General features: G+C 43.6%; 2 protein-coding genes across 11 annotated transcripts in view; one reads left to right on the forward strand and one right to left on the reverse strand.

Moving 5' to 3' along the window:
* DENND4A (DENN domain containing 4A) overlaps positions 1-3,960 on the forward strand; it is a 45,242-nt gene extending 41,282 nt beyond the window's left edge. For all 10 annotated transcript variants that reach the window (XM_071813961.1, XM_065846984.2, XM_065846989.2 and 7 more), the window contains one exon: positions 78-3,960. In XM_071813961.1, the coding sequence (XP_071670062.1) occupies positions 78-214 (137 nt within the window). In that variant the 3' untranslated portion in view covers positions 215-3,960. The remainder of the gene's footprint in view (positions 1-77) is intronic.
* A 921-nt stretch (positions 3,961-4,881) lies between these two features.
* On the reverse strand, positions 4,882-18,650 carry SLC24A1 (solute carrier family 24 member 1). The gene is made up of 9 exons (XM_065847671.2): positions 17,663-18,650; positions 15,916-15,978; positions 15,535-15,643; positions 10,037-10,117; positions 8,320-8,423; positions 7,451-7,657; positions 7,012-7,101; positions 5,995-6,161; positions 4,882-5,279 (listed from the first exon to the last, which is right to left on the reverse strand). Exons 1-9 carry the CDS (start codon positions 18,572-18,574, stop codon positions 5,030-5,032), a joined length of 1,983 nt encoding a protein of 660 aa, XP_065703743.1. The 5' UTR covers positions 18,575-18,650; the 3' UTR covers positions 4,882-5,029.
* Positions 18,651-20,220: the final 1,570 nt, after the last annotated feature.

Raw genomic sequence — 20,220 nt, forward strand, 5'->3', positions numbered from 1 at the left:
TAAGCGTAGTAGCCGTCATTGTATTTGGGTTGTGGCTTTGAGCACAGCATACAGAAATTGCTTTTCTGTTTCTGCAGATGCTTTTGACAGAGAGTACAAAATGGCCTATGATCGACTCACAGCTAATCAAGTGAAGAACACTCATAATTGTGATCGACCACCAAGTACTGGAGTGATGGAATGCAGAAAGATTTTTGGAGAACCATATCTTTAAATATAGCAAGATAAAGAGATGGTGTCTACGATCTGTACCTGTGTAAAATAACCACTTCGGTCCCAAGGAACATCTCGGTCTTCAGTGTTCAAGAACGTGTGTATGAACAGGCGGTGGCGGAAGGCCTGGGAAGAATTAGGCCTGTCTACAGTTGTGGAAACGGACAGAGTGAAAAATGGGCTGAATAGTATTTCCCCATCCCTTGTCCTTTCTGCAAATCAGTGTGTAGAAAGGAAGATTCTAAACAAAATCAGTTCTTTAACTTGGGACAACATATTACAATTCCCTTCGTTTAAAAAAAAAGAAAAAAAAAAAATTAGAGAACAGGTGGACAGAAACAATGCACTGAAACTAATGTGAGCAAAGTAAATTCTTCAAAATCTATTGTTTACATAGAATATTCATGATGTTTTGAAGAGCATACAAAGTTGTATTATACATATTTTAAATTGTTTATAGTAAGTTGATATTTTTTTAATTTTTTTAAATTACTGGAGTGAATTTTAAATGGACTTGCTGCATAAGCAATGCAGTGCTAATTTTTTTTGCAGTACACTGCTATTTATAGTAACTTGTCCAGTTACTTTTTGGAGAGTGATTTGTTTTTCGAGCAGAGTAGAAAACGTTCACCTTCACTTAGACAGTGCTCTAGAGACAGGATTTCTCCCATGCACACATGAAAAAGATGTTACCACAGCAATTGGAAGGAAGGTTTGGTAAACTCCTGTAAAACTCTACTAATGCACGCCCCGCTGGCTCTGTAAAATAGAAATCTCTTCCTCTCCCCTTCACTGCTCACTCCCTAGGAAAGAGAAGGTATATTGAAGAGTCTTACAGATTGTTATAGAACCAATACATCTCAGCTGTTCATTGATGTGGCCTCGTTACCGATGTAACACAGAGCAAATACCCTGCAAGAATTTCTTCATAAGCACACAGTGTTCAGAGTCTGGGTGAGTGTGTTTGAGACACACTAAATGTGGCACGTACATAATGCTCATCCAAAGCTTTAAACTCAAGTTGATACAGTGAACTCGCTACCAGGAATACGTAGAGAATGTAGCTTATTGGGGCATAATGTGCATAGCTAAATGTACTTGGAATGTTTGGTCTCAGTTTTACAGGCAAAACAACTTTTTTTTTTTTCTGTGAAGAAATGCTATGTCAGTCCTTGTGGTGGAGTCATGGCTTTTGACTCATGTTGTCTTGCTCTACAGATTTAAAAACTTGTGCTGTGCTTTCAGTTACGTAGCAACTCTGCATCAGAAGGCAGACTACAGAGAAATGGCAGAAGTCTTGTACAGAGGTGGGAAAACAGACATTGCTTTGTATAAAACACCCCAAACAAATTAAACCGTGCTTTAACAAATAGTTTTAAGTAATCTTAATGGGTTTCCAATTCTAATTTCTTTTACTTGTTGTTATAATACTTCTAAATACTCAGCTGTTACATTAGATTTTATAGTTTGATCTGCCTACCAGCAGGTATTTTTAAAAATCTCTTTAGTTTGCAAGTGTAATAATACAGCAATATTTAGTTAGGCAGGAAGGAGAGAAACTTTAAGGCTCGCATTTACTTTGTTAAATGAAATAGTGAGCCTCTTGGAGGCTTAAAGAAGTAATGCTGCTATGAAGCTCCGTGTAACCTCCTCCGAGACCTCTGTAAAGTAGTCAGGAGATGCTACCCTAAGGAGAAGGGATGTAAAATGTGTAGAGCTGCAGGTGTATGCTGATGCTAATTGCAAGAGGCAGTCTTGTTGGAGACAGCTTTCGTTGGGTAATACCTCTAATTTGCTGCTAATTATGTAGCTGACCTTTTTGAAAGTATCCCCCCGCTCTGAGGTGGAGCTAGCAATGCTACACTTACCGACATTTTTCACATTTAATTTATTTTAACAATTTGTGACGCTCTCTTTTGTACTAGCACGCTTGTAAAGTATTCCTCGCGCATGAACTGCAGCTCGTTTTTTCCGCCCAGGTACACAGTAAGCAGTGTATCGGTGTAGGTGGATACACACCCCTTCATCCCTCTGAGCTAGCATGGAAAAAAACCACCTGCTTATTTTTTTAACATATTCATTGTAAGTACCTATTAGTGTGCATGTGTGCTCTGCTTTGTACAGTACGTACGCTGTATTTACCACGTAAAAGTTGCACACAGCACTTGCTGTGTATCTAAACATTTGTTCTGTGTGTAGGTGGTGTCCCCATGTCCCCAGCGCTTGGCAGTTCTGTTCCCAGTGTCACTCACCCCTTGGGGCAGCCGCTGTTTTCTAAAAGGACCTTCAAGCCATGAAGGAGGGCAGGTGTGTTTTCCAGAGCTGCTGCGGTGCGTTAGAGGTTCTGGGCTATGACGTGAGCTTCATGCTCCTGATTTTAGTCTGGCAGAAGCGACCGAGCCCGGTCTCTAACCACCACTCCCTTACTGGGACTTGACGCTGCAACTGGGTGTGCTGGCACAGGAACAGATGTGACACTTGCCATCCACGGGCCACCTTCTCCATTCTAGTCCCAGCCTCATTGTCAGTACTTCCAGCTGCTTCAGACTTGTAAAACCAGCAAGTTTGCCACTTCATTCAAACATCACCAGTATTATCAGAAGAGTAGATATTAATACAGTACTGTGAGAACGATTGTCTGTGCGTCCTTCAGACAGTCCGGCTGTCCCTGCACTCCCGGCCATTGCTGACCTTGGTTTGGCTGTGCTTTTAAATATCATGTTGTAGTTCAGCAAGTGAAATCATTATATTTAACGAAGTGCTTTATAAAGTCTGTTGCAAGTCAGTCCACTGTAGAAATACTGTAATAAAATATAGTTGGAATAGCGATATACTTCAAATGGAAAAATTTCTTCATTCAAGTCATAATGTTCAAAATGTAGGTCCTGAGGTGGGTAATTTTTAAGCATCATAAAATTCAATGTTGAAAAAGTTTTCAAATCTCACTGTCCTTTATTAGAAAAGCAATTTGAGTATATTTTCCAATACCGCAAAGATGGATAAATGAAATATTTGAGACATATTTTCAATTTAAAATTTTGTATGAACTGAATTTTCTCCTTTTGTGTACTCAATAATGCTTATGTCAAAAACCTTAAAGGTTTTACATTTGCAGTGCAATATATATTTTGCTTTACTTATGGTTCCACTGGAATAATTACTAGAGATGAAATACTGAAATGTGAATAGAAATTGTGCTGTTTCTCTGACACTGCTGTTTCCCATTTGGAGAAGGTTTGTTGTTGATACAGTCAAAGCCTGATTAATTAGACTGGCTAATTAAATGACTTGTACCCCCAAGAAAGAGAAAATTCCTGCATGTAAAAATCTTTGTATAACAGATGGGAGATGCAAATGGTAACGAGAGAGGGGTATTTCTGGATATTATCTCACTGGGGTTTAAAAATGGTACTTTGTCAGTCTGCAAGCAGCACTTTTAAAATGAATGGTTGTAGATTTGTAAATATGTAATGTTTAAATTTTATTTACCAAAAACCAGTATGTTGGATGTTTGCTTTGGTTTGTAGTTCCTTTAAAATATGCAAGTCAGTGTTCACAATGTTAAGGGTTTTTTTTTTTCTGTCTCATCCAAAAAAGTTTTACAGTGAGTCAATAAAAAGTTTAAAATCTTCCTGGTTATTTTCATTAACATTTTATTAGATGGATTAGAATGACAGAAAAGTCTGCAACCTCATTGTTTGCTCACACGAGGTGTTGTTAACAATAAACCTTTCAGGTTTGTTGATAGTTGATGTTGGTGTTTTCTGTAGTGGTTATGTAGAAGACTGTGAACAATAAGAATGAGTCCTGGATACACTAATCTGTAAAATTCAGATTAGCGTCAGGATGAAAACAGAACTCAAGCAGTTCAACAACTTCTTGTTGTATCTCTGATTCCTGGGTTTAGTTTTTATTAGTGGTAATGCAGTATTCTAACTCCAGGTCTGTTTAGTCTTGTTACAATAAGATGTAAATCCACTTGACATCATTGGTGGCACTTACCGTAAATTTTAGGGTCTGTATTGCAAGATGAGGGACAGGTTTAAAAGGAGCTGTTTGGGTAGTTTTCAGGTGTGCTGTGCAACTCTCAAATCCTGTGTTCTGCATGCAGAAATAATTTAGTGCTTTGCCTTTTCCCTGGAAAGCCTAGTGTTATAATACATTTCCCACAGTCTTAAGGGGGCTGGCAGAAAACTTTTCCCCTGATGTGCACCGCATGCTCTGTGCACATTTTTTTGAGGTATGTGTATGGTACCTGTTGTGGATCCTTTGTCGTGGCGTTCATCAAAAGCATGAGCAGCTGCAGCACAAACCTGGGGACCCACTGTGCTTGGCGCTTTTCCGCAGCGGGAGGGAGGGAGTTCACTCCTGACACACAGGATTGTGTCTGCACAAAAATTTCAAGCAGGGTTTGGGAATTCCGTTCCCACTGACGTGAAGTTCATTGATTTCGGTGAGTTTGAGCAATTTACTAAGTAATTTAGAGTGTGTTCCTGAAAATACATAATGAATGAATATTCTGTGCTGAAAATCGGCTCCATTAACTTGAGGGGTTCAGCCGTACTGAAAACTTTGTGTGAAGGCCTAAACGTTATTTGACATCTGTCACTTTACCTGATCTTTTCTGATCCTAAAGAAAAACAGTAGAGGATGCTATACCACTGGAGAATTATTTATTTTTTTTTAGTACGTTAAAGATATTTTATTCTCAGTAAGTTTGTTAGAATTCTGATTGCTTTTTTCCAATAGAACAATTGCTACCTTAAATCCTTCTGACTTTAGCATATGTTCCCATGCATCTTGAAGCATCCAAATGTCATACAGAGACGGGGCAGGATATGATCTTGTCTTCTAACATCACGCTGATGATCAAAAACACGAAGTAAAGAGCAAACATGGTGAGCCCCAGCAGTTTGTTCATTTTCCATTTACATGCAGCGATTGAGATAATCACAAACAGGAGCATGAGGAAAAGGAGAACGATTGCGCAAAACAACCCGTTGCTGCTGACTGCAACTGGGCTGAGTCCATTGAAGAGAGAAAAAAGGAACCAAGGAACTGGCAAACTGCAAGAAAAGGAAAATAATTGAAATAAATCGTTTAAGGCAGTTCATTTTCTGCATCATAACTAAGCAATTTCTAAACTGTTGCAGAGAAAAATAAAAAAAGCAGAATTGCATTCAGTATAATGCAGCATGAATAGAAAATTGATGTTGTTAGTGTCAAAAACTGCATTTGGATAATACTTGCACTATCATAATGCAATCTAAGAATCAATTTTCAAATAATACTTAAGAATTAAGCATCTGAGCGTGCTATTGTGAAGTACTGAGTGCTGGTGCTTTATTGATGAGATTCAGACACTGAGCCTGGATTGTGCAGGATCTGCACATCTGAGTGACTGGGGAAGTGTCCTTTCTGTCATCTCTGGGTTTTGCCAAAGCTTTGCTGCATTTTTCTCTTGAAAAAGCAATGATTTTCTGTTGATTCAGGATTAGGTGCAGATGGCACTCTTTCTGGTTTGAGCTACATACCGTTATTTGAAGCTGCAGAACAGTGACCTGAACTATGCAACTTAATGTTCACTCTGTTGTGCTAAGTTATTAAAAAAAAAAAAAAAAAATCTGTTTCCTGACTAGCTGAGGTTTTAAAGAACAAAACAAAACCAACACAGCTGCCTTTTACAGCTAATATGAGATCAATTAAGACCCGGTTGGAATAAAACCAGTTAGCTTTGTATTTCAGAAGAAAAGCATCTTTCACCATTGAACTGACACTCACCCAACAGTGATATCAAAGATGTTGCTGCCGACAGAGCTGGACACAGCCATGTCACCCAAGCCTTTCCGCGCCACGATGACGCTGGTGATGAGGTCAGGAATTGACGTTCCTGCTGCCAGGATGGTCAACCCCATAATTTCCTCCGATATTCCAATTGTTTCACCAACCTAAAAACCACAAAGTTGGGTATGGTTGTTAGTTTTGGTTTGGAACATGGAATTGCTCTGTTCAGTCTTTTAGGCTTCATGCCATATTTGAGTTAAAATATTTTAATCTTCTTAAACATGGTAGCATTTTTTTTTTGTTTTATGGCATAAAAAGTTGAATTTCGTCATGAACATTGATTTTAGATTTGCTCTATAGTGTAGGGCATCTGATTGCACTGTTCCCAAGACTGAGCAAGGTCGAGGCAGCTACAGCACGACTCGTTCTGTCCCAATTTCACCCCTTCTGGTGTCTTCTGCCTTTCCCTCTGCAAATTTCACATCAGCTGCGTGTGATCCAAGAGCCTTGGGAAGTGACAGTCCTTGGATTTATGGCTTGATGGACTCTACTGTGATTGTGCAATAGATCACTAAATCCAAATAGTGGCCCTGGTTCTACAAGATGTGAAGTCTTATTTCCCAGAATGCCAGGGGAATATTAAGGCAATAAGAGCTGAGATCACTTAGCAGCTTCCAGAACTGGTATTTTCCTAGAATTTTAATTAGGTAAGGGATAATTATTTTCTGCACAGAAGCATTCATCAGTGAAAAGGCAGTATTAAGATAAATGTTGACAGCACTTTTCACTGATGCACGAACTCCCTTGGAAGCTCTCAAAAAAGAATGACTCTTTGTCAAATCAAAAAGAATGAAATTGAAAATTCCCTTTTGGGTTCTAACAAAACAAAATTTCTCCTGTTTTGATGGATGGGTGCAGCTGTAATTCATCAGATAAAATGCCATACTGACACTGTTCTCTCTATTTGCTTGTTCTGAAATGGTCTTATTTGCAGAGAGAAAATAAAACCCTCACCTGGTGAGCCCACCACACCATGAGGTAAGAGAATGCAGCAATCCAGATGATGGATCCAAAAAACGTGAGGACAAAGAATTTTTTTGAGTCCTAAAATCAAGTTTGAAAAGGAAAAACATGGAGAATTTTCAGAAAAGTTAACAATCCCTGAAGGAAGTTATTCACCCAAGATACTTCAATCAATTGCTTTAGTGTGGACCTTGTTGTCTCTAATTGTATTAGTTTGATTAGATGACCAGTAATGGAAGTCTTCTGTGGTTTATTAAGTGTCTGAACTACGCTGTGCCGCAGCTGGGGCTCCTGTCGCACTCCCTGCAGCACTAACAGCACTTGGAGTACGCAGAGACTCTCAACATGGAAAAATAGAACTGGGGACTCTGCAAGGAGAAATCTACAGTGCAGTTAATGAATCCAGAAGCAGAAGAAAACAGATTCTTACTGGGTTTCTAACATCAGGCATAGTGCTCCAGAGAGGGAAGACAATGGGAAAGAGGAAAAGGTAAATTGCTTGTTTTTTCCTAGTTTCTGGCCATGCAAGAGATAGCGGCTCATCATTTTCATCATCATCATCATCTGCGCTGTCATCATCACTGTCTTCCTCGCTCTCGGAGCTGCTGTCTGAGGACGTATCGCTGTCTGAAGAGTGCTGTAGATCAGGAGAAAAAAAAAAAAAAGCCAATAAGTTTTCAATGTTTTCGCATAAGGAGCTGCACAGGATTTATTCACCATGGCTTTGCCAGGTTTGTAACGTGGCTGGGGGCAGCTGCAGCCTGCATCTTGCTGTTGTGGGACAAAATCCAGGCCCACCCTATCGCTGTGCCTGTGTATTACGGTAATTAATTGGTATCGGTTAACTAGAACCAACTTTTAGACGGGGTTCTGACACAAATCAAACATTTATTGTGTGTCCTTGAAAGCCCTTCCTCATTAGAACAGCAAATTACATCAATTGAAAGGAGGCATCCGGGAAGCAAAATGAAAATGTTACTGATGAGCAAAGGGCAGGAAGATGCTTTGTCTTCCCTTACACTGGAGTCCCCCTCTGACCTCAAAAGAGTAATTTGAGGAGAAAAAAAAACGGACAGTGTTAGTCGCTGTCGTATTTTGGAGCTGATTTGTCTTTGTTATCTGAAATGTTTCACCTAACACTTTAATATATCTCATCACTACACACAGTCTATTAATAGTGGCCAGTTATGGGAAATGAATTGGGTTCTACCCCAAAAGCTCTGCAGAGGGAAGAAGGAAAGTGCAGGGGAAGTCCGATCTGGACTGAGTGCTTCTTGCCAATGGTATTTATTCCAATACCTGTCCATCCTGCGGTGTGTCTGCCTTCTGTTTGTCTTTGCTGGGCTCAGAGTCACTGGCAGGAGTTAGCTGAATGGTGCCCGGTGCCTTTTTTTCCTCTTCTGCTAGAAGGGATAAGAAGCAACACGGTTTCAGTCACACCGGTCGCCTTCCCTTGATCAGCAGGGAGATTTGACCTCCATACAAAAACATGTGGCATTTCATGTTAAACCCAGCCTGACTGCTTCAGTTTTCTGTTTATCCTCCTGTTTAATGTGGATTGTGATGACTAGAAGTAGGGCAGAATCTGGCACAGAATGATCCCTTGGTGCTCATATGACCTATCTGAAACTGCTGCAAGAGGCACATGTACAACAAGAAGGAAATGCTAATCATCTGATCTACAGCTGATGGACATTTCTTGGTTTCAGCCTAGAGAGCTTATTAAAGCCATCCTTAAAGGCCAGAAAGGACATAAAGCTTTGCTTCCTTTTTTTTTCTAGTAGAGCATGGCTATGTGGTGCCAGACTTCAATCCCTAATCATTTGGTAGGTATTGAAATGCAAATAAAAAACTGCTGACACACACACGGAAATAACTGCAATGTCTGCTGTGCTGCTCCTGTGTTAACCTGCGCACCCAAAAGGAACATGGAAACCTCTGTACAGAGCTGTGTAAAATGTGGATAACACAGAGCAGAGGTGAGGGGCAATGCCTGACTCTGTGCTTGATCACAGCAAGGACCCTTCTGGGACTGCTGCCATTTAGGGGAAGGGATCCCCTCTGTGTAGTCAGGTCAGTAGGATCGTGTAATCCCAGGAATCACACCTGGACAAGTGTGATGGGAGCAGCTGAGGGGCCTGGGGGGTTCAGCTGGAGAACAGGAGCTGAGGGGAGACCTTCTGATCTCTGAACTGCCTGAAAGGAGCTTGGAGCCAGGGAGGGTTGGGCTCTGCTCCTCAGGAACAAGCGCCAGGAGCAGAGGAAACGGCCTCAAGTTGCACCAGGGGAGGTTGAGGTTGGATCGTGGGAACAATTTCTTCCCCAAAGGGCTGTTGGGCATTGGAACAGGCTGCCCAGGGCAGTGGTGGAGTCACCATCCCTGGAGGGGTTGAACAGACATGGAGATGAGGTTCTCAGGGACAAGGGGTAGTGCTAGGGGTGGGTTAATGGTTGGACTCAATCTTAAGGATCTCCAAAATGATTCTATGGTTATAGGGTATCTTATCCTGAACTGGATGTGCTGATTCGGTACAGAGCCACACAACTGTGCTAGGGAGCAAGTCTAGAGGGAAGATTTTCAGAAATGTCTGTTTTCTCTCTGGAGGAATGTTTCATGCTCTTCTGTAAATGTGCTAAATTTCCAAGCTAAATCAGAAGTACTTTGTTTTAATGAAGACTTCATTTGCAGGTTCTACCAAAGCTCAGGAGCACAGCAGCACCCAGCCACTGTCTGTAATGGCCTCATTTCCCCTCTTCCACCCCTCTGGTGGCAATTTACACCATTCCATCCCTGTAGCACTTTATGTTGGGCTGGAATCTCACTAACTGCTTCCAGGCTCCTGTGGGGATGGCTTTTATTGCCCGCTGTTCCTGTACATCGATTAGCAGCTATCTGTGACCAGTAATAACAGAAAATTTGTGTTGGACTATAGTGTTTCTTTGCCAGCTCTTGGGCACTGAGTGCTGGGAAGGTGAGGGATTGCAAAGCAAACAGCACAGACTCCTGTGTGCTCACCTTCTGGTTTGGATCCTTGTCCAGCCAAAGCCTCTGCCTTGGTGATGTTTCTCAGGACATCAACCTTGTCTTTAAATTTTGCTGTGGATGAGAAAGATGCATTTGTTAGCTTTGCAAAGCCCCCTTTACCTGCCCCCCGACACACAGACTCTCTCGCCCCATTCTTTGTGCATGGATTGTGGTCGATGCTGACTTGTGAGTTGTCTTTCTGGCTGCACCCCCAGGTTTTGGCTGTTGCTAGTTGATTATAGCTGTTATATTTAAATACTTAGTACTATGCCAGTTATGCCAGTAATTCAACATGTAACTAATACTTTCATATTTAAAAGAGAATCTAAGGGGAAGAGAAATAATTTCCAGTGCAGTAATACAGGGGATATCTGTACTTCATAGAAAGCAAATGCAGAAAGAACACAGGAAGAGTTACGATGCAATATAATTCTGTTCCCAAATTACTTGATTTTTTTTTCAGGCTAGTTTATGCACAAGCTAGAAATGACACCTTCCTTCTGCCACATGGCTACTGAAGAGGCTTTACTGTGCTGCTTGCAGCCTGGCAACCTAATGGTAACGAAAAATAGAAACCTTTTATATTTATCTGGAAAAGGATTGATTTCTCTAAGTATACATGAGTGTTTCCTTTGCAGGAGTTGATCTAAATTCCCAGTATCCAGGTTCAACTTGGCCCAGGCTGCTCAAGAGGTCATCTTCACCAGTGCAGTGCCCAGCACTGTATTTCTGGGACTGCTGAGGATTTCTTCCCCTGCAAACCGTGCTCTGCTTAGGTGAGCTGCTTTATTGTTGTTTTACAGTGAACTGGGAACCTGTGTGTGTCTCTATAGTTAGGTGTTGTGCTCAAATATCTTAACTCCTCCTCTCCTTGAAATGAGCAAGTTATTAGCTGAAAGAAAAACCTCATTTTGTTCTCATCTGTATTCTCTGTTGAGCTGCCGCTGACCAAGCCCGAGGGTCACGGGGTTTGCACATGGACACCAGCCACAAGAAACTGGCCGTGCTATGTTGGCTTGTGTGCAGGGCTGGAAATTAATTTCCTCTGAAAGTTTTATCACACTGATTTAATCTGCTGTACTGTTGACTGTGCAACCAAGACGTGCTGCTGTCATTCGCCTCAAGGGCAGGGCCCTGACACCTTATTCATCACTGCGATATTGAAATAGCAGGTCCAAGGCCCCGAGCCATGCAGGCAGATCTGCCACTGGGGAGATGAACCTTGTGAAAATCAGTAAACTCTGGTCTAGTCCAGTAGCTGGGACCAGCTCAGACATTAAGACCTCTGGGGACAAGGCCTATTCTGGTGAGATTCATGTTACCCTCTGACAGAAACATTTTTCACCAACCGGGATTCCTGCTGAACACTGGAATGGCTGGGCAGAGATGAAACAATGAGCTTTTCTCCTTTGAGAAGCTGCCTGGGACTAAAGACCCTGACTCTTCCGTGCTCCTTGTCAACACTGAAACCTCCCAGGGGGATGTGAAACACTTTGCTTTGTTCCTCTTCTGCTGATGCCAAGCAAGAGCGCACCCATCAGTGCAGGGCAATGAAAAAGTGACCTCTTGCTCTCAGTCTCCTCTAAGCACTGGGCAATGCATCTTTCTGTCCAGCTTTTCCCAGAAGCTGCTGGAAAAGCTCCTGTCAGCAGGGTCAGGGCGGTCAGGCTTAGCCTGGAAGAGATTAAACAAATTCAAGCTCCTGGCTTCCTACCCTCAGCGAGGCTGCAGGCTGAGAGTGCCAGGACCAGTAGAGCCTGCGAGCATCTCTCTGTCAGGATTAAACAGATTAGGTCCAGCCTGCTATCCAGTTCTCATGAGATCAGCCTCTTTAAAAAAGGTGTTAAGTCCTCTGACACAGATTTCAAGCAGGATGGACAGAGAGGGGAGGAAGAGCTGGCTCTAAGCTGGCCAGATCTGCAGGTCAGCATGGGGAGGAGGGATATGTGTCAGCTCAGTCCTTGCTAGTGCTGGGATTAGCTGAGCAGGGCAGCATGCTTGCCCTGGGGTGTGTGGTCCTCTTCCCAGGACTGATCTCCCTGGAGCAGCCACTGCACTGGGAATTCTCCCTCTGAGAGCCCCTCACACAGGACGTGCTTCTGTCCAGGGGCCCTGAGATGCTCTTTGGAAAGATTCCCGTCCCGTGGATCACCAACATCCAGGCTGGACTTAAGGTGGCAGCTGAGCGCTTACCTGGAGTTTGGTTCTTATGTTTAATTAATTCTTTGGCTCTAATATTTAATCTAACAGGACTAGCTTACAACATGAACAGCAGGAAGGGATTTTTTTTTCTTTAAATTTGGATAGAACCTGGAGGATTTGGAGATTCTGCTGTCTAAAAGTAGAGGGGGAAAAAAAAATCGCGAGTCCTTTTACTCCTTAGTATCACGATTCTCTTAAGACAAGTGATTGAATGCTAATGAAATCAGGAGAAACTGTAGCTGCCTTCAGTCTCCCGGCTCAGCTCCAGCCTGCAACGCTGCCTGCTGCTCTATTCTAATTTCCAGACTGATTAGCTTGTTAACTGAGACATCCGGAGGGTAGACAGCTCATTTTTTTCATACAAGGGATGTTGCATTAGGAACAGCGAAACAAAGTTTGTATTTCAGACTTCTACTTTCTTTCCAAGACCTCTGCCTCTGGAACTCGGTTTTGGAGGTCCCAGCACTGGCACTTTTTCCACATTTTTGGTCTCTTGCTGCCCTGAAAAGGCTTCTGTGCTGTCCAACTAAAAGGTAACTGCAGCATAAGGAAGAAAACCATACAGAGATCCTAATTTCAGCAGGTTAAGTTAGAAACTGCTGAGAAATCATTGCCAACTTTCTTCTTTTGCAGAGTGTTCTTTACCACAGCTTCTAAGTGATGATGCTACAGGCATTGGCAAGAAGGAACAAGGACCCTTGAGGAAAGATAAATTGCTTTGGGATCATCTTTTATGTTGTAACCTAATTACAGAAGTGTGTCCAGGACAGAGAGTGCTGCACATACTGCAAAAGGACTTTGCTGGTGATGAGTGGGAACCAGGCACCAGCTGGCCTGAGGGTACCAAAGGGCTCCAGCACTACTAGCACAAAGGCTGAGCTTGCAGTCCTGATTTGCTTTTCATGTTCAAACCCTTTGTCAGAGTCATCCTGTGGAAGTCACTTCATTTTTTTGGCCACTCAAGGCACTTTGTTTTTTCAGTCTATACATAAATGATTCCTTTTCTCCAGACTCCCTTTTTCTCTAGCGATGAATTTCTCAGGGTAAGGAGTGTCTCCTACAAGATGCACAGCACCCAGGACAGTCTCCTTGATTTTGAGTGCTGTGCTGTTGAAATATCAGAAACTTTCTTTATCATTATCTTTTCTAAGGATCTGTCTCTGTTCTGACTGTGTGGAGTGGGGCAGAGGTTTTGCTCTTAACTAGATGTTATTGTAGTAAAGGATGTAAGAAACAACAACCTTTTGGAGAGACTGTAGCCAATCCTCGTATCATCCCTGTTGTGAATATTAGACTTGCTTAAGTACACATGGTGACACTTCCATCTAGTGGCTGCCGCATACTGAGACAGTAACTCACCTTCTGCCCAGCTGAAATGAGAGCAGTTGTCTTTCAGAGAAGATCCAAACTGTTTCCCCCAGTTCCATTCATTCAGTATTCACAAGTCACAGTAATAAGTGCCTCTTCAGCAAAGCCAGTGGCTCACAGCTGCATTGAAAGCCCCCAGCAGTGTATTCTGGGCCGAGCTGGCCGTGGCAGTGCTGGAACACTCTCCTTGGCCTGGGTTGGCAACCCCAGGCCCCCACAGCTCCTGCTGAGGTCCCAGAGTGTCACCAAGCTGAGGACACCAGCCCATCCCAGAAGCGTGTGCGGCCCTGAGGTGGACAGATGCTGCACAGAGACATTTAGAGATGTGACAGGAAGGGTGACAAGGCGCTGGTGTGGCAGCAGTCCCTCAGGTCTGATGGTAAAGGCAATAGCATGTCCTCTCATAAGTTTTTGGTTTCATCCTTGGGATGCTGATGCCACCTTTTGGGGGCAAACCCTGATGAGTCTGGCTCTTGCTGGGCTGCTGTTAGTATTACGATGGGTGCCTTCACTAAAATCTACCAAAGCAGACATTTATCTGTCTTGCTGTCCTTACCAAGCCTCCTTTGTTCCCTCGATCACTTTGTGCAGCTGGGATTTTGATCTGGAGAGTCCTCTTTGTAACCTCTGTGATAGACACAAGAGGTGTTGATCTGCTTAGCTTCAATCTCTCTTTGAATGGACAAGAAATAATCTCTTTAGAACAAGTAGGGCAGCGGAGGGGCAGGATGTGTGCTGAGCTAGGAAAGAAAATCTAAACCCCATCCTTTTTTAACATGCTTCATCATTTCTTGGAAAAATTAACCTCCATGCTCTGTTTGTATGAAAGTTGATACAAAGCAGCACATTAAAAGTTTGTGTACAAAGACCCTGAGTGTGTCTGGAGATGTGGCTTCTCTGCACCCTGGGCAGTTTCGAAGAAGGTGTCTTAGTCCTGAGCTGATCAGCCCTTGGTCATGGGGAGTTGGCCCATTGCCTGCAGAGTGCCATGGGCACAGTTCACCATGGCAGGGAGGACAATGTGGTGTTGCAGGTGAGCTTTCAGAGGTGCTTGATGTAAGTCTAAATTAAGTACAGGCTGGCTTAACCATCATAATTAGAACCTGCTGTGTGTTTCAGTTCTCAGCCAGGATTTTAACGACTGTCGAAGAGGTAATTCTTCAGGAGTTTTAACTTCTTTTTCTGCTCCTTCAGGTTATGTCTTGTGAGGGGCTGCATACATAGCTCGGGAGGTGTATGAGCTCTCCCCGTGTTCATTTTCCCATTATAAATCAGACTGATAGGTTGAGCAGCTCTTTCTCAGAAATGCAGTCAGTACTGAATACTGCTCTTCCAAGGTTGGGGTGAAGTCTGAGCTAATAAGAGGAAGGAAGATGTGACACACTAAGAGATGGAGGAAGCCCGTAACTCATGTTTGCTGCTCCTGCTGCCAGAGGAACAGCAGAAGCTGAGGAACAGCACTGACCCCATCACCAAGGCCCCATCCAGCCTGGCCTGGGATGTCTCCAGGGATGGGGCATCCACCACCTCTCTGAGCAACCTGGGTCAGGCTCTCACCACCCTCAGGGGCAACAATTTCTTCTCCATGTCCAGCCTGAATCTCCCCTCCTTTAGTTTAAAACCATCACCCCTTGTTTTATTGCAACAAGCCCTGCTAAAAAGTGTCCCCATCTTCCTTGTCGGCCCCTTTTAAGTACGGAAAGGCTGCAATAACGTCTCCCTGGAGCTTCTCTTCTCCAGCTGAACACCTGAACTCTCTCAGCCTGTCCTCCCAGCAGAGCTGTTCCAGCCTCAGATCACCTTTGTGGCCTCCTCTGATGAGCTCCTGAGCCCCAACACCCCTACATCCAAAAGGTGAATTCCCAGTTAAACTGTTGTGCTGCAAACCCCCGTCCCCCAGCCATGGCTCATTCGCTCACCTTCGGCCAGAGGGTCCAGGGTGTGGATCATGAGCTGGAAGATGGTGCTGCGCATCTGCGAGTTGTGGAGGGAGGCTGAGCTGCTGCCTCGCTGTAAGGCTGATGAGGGCTATGGAAAGGTAGAACACAGCAGTCAGTAGCAGTTTCCTCCTCCTAACACCTCAACTGTGGGTTCCTCTCTGCCCCAAGGATGCATTTATGCAGAGGCTGAGCTCCCCAACCCTTGGAGCAGCTTCAGCATGGGTTTTAAACAGCCCCTGCATTCAATTCATGTGCAGTTCCATTCATATGAGCTGTTTGTAGCAAGAGACATGCTCTCGAGACAGCAGGCCAACCCGTCCTTAGATAAATACAGGTCCCTGTAAAGTTGCTTAGACCTACCTGCAGCTTCCTCCCATCTGCTGGCTTCTTTGTTCCGTCATCTGCAACTGTCCCACTGCTTTTCTGCATGCAAGCAAGAACAAAAACCATTGAACACCACTACTATTTCACCTGCTTTTTCAGGATATAGTGAGAGCTCTTCAGGCTACCGGCTGTGAGACAGTGGGACAGTTAATGCAGGTGACTGTGCAAGGATGCTACTGAAGAGCTAAAGCCATGTGCTCTCCTTAAAACCATGTGGCCTCCAAGAGAAGCAGGATTCTACTTACAGCTCCTCCATGAGGATGAAGGTACCTGGAGATGGACTCAAATGTTTTCTACCATCTGATTCCTGTAGATATAGGTAACCCTGACTACATCCCCAAACATCTGCATCCTTACTCATTTTCCAGCAGAGAGAAAGGGAAGGTGCAAAGGGATATTTTCTTTCAGTGATCAGCGCTACTTTCCATATAGGTAAGTTATTTTTCCCTGGGTTAGGTTTGGCAACTCTCAGTCATGCTACTATGTGCTAGTGAGAGTTCTCCATAAGCTTAAAGTGCTGGGTTTTTTCCTTCATTCTGAAGGGTTGGATTCAATCTGTGATAATTTGTGATGTTCACAGTGATGAATGTGTACAGCTGCAGTATCTTGCACATGTATCCCTCTGGAATGTAATTCCCAGCCTCAAGCCCTGATGGAAAGACAGACTGGGAATAGGAAAGAAAAAGACTTTCTCAGTTCAGCACTACTTCAGCTATCCTCACCCCTCTTTCTTTCTTATCTTAAATTATGTGAAGGGAGTGGCAAGACCAGAAGAGGCAAAGCATGCGTGAGTGTCAGTGACAAAAGCATGTCAAAAGCCAGAGGACAACTTGAAATGCCATGGTTTCTGCTTGACAGTTGGCAGTAGCACAGGTCAAGAGGACAAAGAGGCATTAGAAGAGGTGGGAGGGACAGAGGAGGAAAAAGTGGGCAGGTACACCCAAGAAGACAAAATCCCAAGTGTTCTGGAAAGCATGTCCTGGCCAGATCTGCCAGTCTGAAAGAGTAACAGGCTTTAGGGACAACTTCAGACACTCTGTGTAAGCAGCCAGCTCTTCCTTCAAAAGACAAGGAGTGAAGGAACCTGGTCTCAAATCTGGAACGTGTAGTTGCAGCCCTAACCCTCCCTGCCTGAGCAGCAGTGACACACAGAACTGTTTCTCTGAGCACCTGCAGCTGCAGTCAGTGTGTGGAAATGGGACCTGGGTGTTTCAATCTTAGTGCCAACTGCTGACTGGGAGAGGTGGCAATGGTCGCTAAAGGCTGCCAGATCCCCTGCTGCGCTGCAGATTGGGTAATGACCGATTCCACCAGTGTCCCAGCAACACACCCAACTTCAGTGCCTCTTGTCAGAGTCTCTTTTCGTCTCTAACACAGAATTGTCCAGTCATGTTCCCAGAATAACAATGTGTTCCTGTAAGTGGTTTCCTTGAAACCCCTTTACAACAACAGAGTGAGCAAAATCCCACACATCTTTGAAAGTAGTTAAGCGGTTGCAACCAATATTGCAAGGGTAGAACTCCCTTTTAGTGTTCTCCAGTTTCTTAAAATCTCTACTATCTACATTGCATTCCCTTAATTTTATAACCATAATTATTCACCAGTACCTGTATCCTGAGGTTTGTTTGAATATGCACTTTGTGACGGAGATGCAGATTTTCTTTCTGGTTTACTTTAGAACAAATTATTTCCAACTTGCCCTCTGAACAATAAGGACACCAACCTTCCGTATATGCTCTGATGATGCTGCCTGCACAGCGTTTAGCTTCTTGTTCAGCTCCTGCTTCACCCATTGCTCTAGGTACACGTTGTGTTTCATAGTGAACACGTATGTGGCATAGGCAGTCAGTAAAAGGAGGCTTTCCCACCAATCAATGACACTGTCTAGGAAAAACAGGATGAGCATCAGTAAGTCTACAATGTAGAATGAGATGTCTCTAAACAAGGGCCACCATGTCAGGTGGAGTATCTCCCTCGAGAAGAGGGCACAGGTGCCAATGACAAAGAGGATATTAAACACGGCCGAGCCCACAATGGTACCGATGCCCACATTGCTGTGTGAGATGAAGACACCTATGAGGGAGGTGAAGAGTTCGGGTGCTGATCCACCTGCTGCCATGAAGGTGGCTCCAGCCACATCGTCAGAGATCTGTAACTTCTCTGTGATCACTCCCAGAGCAGGGACAAAATACTCGTCACACACTATGGCCAAGGCCACAAACACGTATATCATGCCAAAGATGTGAAGTACAACCCACCCTTGCCTCCGTTCTTCCACACTGAAAAGGTCCTGGGGATATTCTGCTTTGGACTCGTATGGTGGCTTTTCACCTGGGTAGCTTTCACTGACATTTTCTTGCCGCGGTGTCATATCCATGGATGTTGTGATGGGCACAGTTGGCTCAGGATCCACATATATACAGTGCCTTATTTTGGGTGCTGCTGTGGCATTGCCTGTGACAGCAGTCTTGTTTCTGGAAACCACCTTCTCAGGGTCCGTGGGGTGGGGTGCTGTGTGGCGCGCTGGAAAGGCAGAGGGGCTGAACTGGAACTGGTAGAGAGAGAGGACCAACACTATAGCAAGCAAGAAAAAGATTCGGTTCCGTTGTAGCCGCCTTCTCCGTGGTAAATGCATTTCCTAAAGGTTCAAAAATCGGAGCCGTGTCCAGAAGCCACTGATGACTTCTCTTGATCAGCAGTTTGCTCTTATATCCACCATTGGGGTTTCCAGCTGATCTTAAGCATCAGATGTGAAACTGCGTGACACAAAGTGTACAACCCTGCAAAAGAAAACCTAGTGTGAAAAATACAGTACTGCAGCTTCTCACTGTGTGGTAACATTACCTCACTGACAGTTTTTCTACTTTTCAATAAAAAGAAAGGGACATAAGCAAGTAAAGTCAGGCTCCAGTCTTTTTTAAAATTTATGACTGTAGGCTATGCTGATTCATAATCATAGGTTTGGCTTAATATAGAGAGGACTTGGCCAAGACAGTCCAATCTGAGCTGAATTCTGATTCCAACTAATGCCCATTTCCAGGAGCTGTTAAGGTTTGTGTCTTTACGTGAATCCAGTTGTTACCCATTAACAATTCTGTGTTCTGCAGGAGGAGAGGACATGGCTTCTGTCAAGGAACCTACTTTAAATTGCTAGAAACGAAGACACTCTGAAGACGAGATCATGCTGTCAAAACCTCCCTCCAAACACCAGTTATGCACCTAAATAAACTCAACAGGAGGATGAAAACTGCTCGATAGTTCCCAGCGATGCTGCTCTGTGGCTCTCCAGCCCTGCACTTCCACAGAACACAAACCAGGGGTGAGCTTTTTTCTTTCCCTTTGAGAAGAGCAGGAGGAAGACTTGGGTCTAGTAAAACTGAGGGTGCCGAATATCCATTTGTTTCTATGACTACATCTTTTCAAGCCTTTCTGTAGAAATCAGAACTGGCAAAGTGGAACTGTAATCACACCTTTTATTAGGAGGTAATTAGCGTACCTTGCACAATTATTTGAACAGCATTTTGAAAGGGAGAGAAATTGTAAATGCCAGAGTGACAGAGCCTGTACCTGTAACAGGACGGAGACACTGATTTGAGGCTGGACAGAATTTACCTTTCAGCACTGGTTGAATGTTTTACCTTAGAATATCACTCTTCATGGATTTTTAATTTTCTTCCCAGAGTGCAAGTGTTACATTTTATGCTTGAGCTGGATGCAAATCAGTTTTGTAAGCCATTCTCAGATAAGCTCTTCATGCAAGTTAGCACACACCCTCTTGCATAATACCCAGCGAAGTAATCAGCCTAAATTTCTTGCAAGACAGGCATTATTATCTTCTTTTAAATAGTTGGGAGGATCACTAAGGCAACAGTAATAGAGGGTCATAGGAGTACCTAGATAAATAGATGGTATAAGCTTTGCTTTTCATATGTAAAAAGAGTTATGAACATGCATATGGCAGAATTGCATGATACAATATGTATAACAAACTGCACATTATTAGAAAATTACCTTTCCTAATAAATATAAGAGAGTAAAAAAGAAGTACACAGAAGACACATGTATACACCCCTGTTTAAAAACTGGCTTTATTTCTTACAGATCAGCTCCTTTCTCACTGGTTGTACTGTCTCAGTCATGGGAGATCTGAAGCAACCAAACCCACCTCCTCAGCTTACCTTCCAAAGATGCTGTCCAGGAGGAAGAGGAGTACCAGCAGTCAAGCGTGGCGCAGGAGGCTTCTTTGATACTTAACAGCCAGTTGGGAGATGCTGTTGCAGA

The sequence above is a fragment of the Patagioenas fasciata genome, chromosome 12, assembly GCF_037038585.1.
Source record: "Patagioenas fasciata isolate bPatFas1 chromosome 12, bPatFas1.hap1, whole genome shotgun sequence".
NCBI classification, from domain to species: domain Eukaryota; kingdom Metazoa; phylum Chordata; class Aves; order Columbiformes; family Columbidae; genus Patagioenas; species Patagioenas fasciata.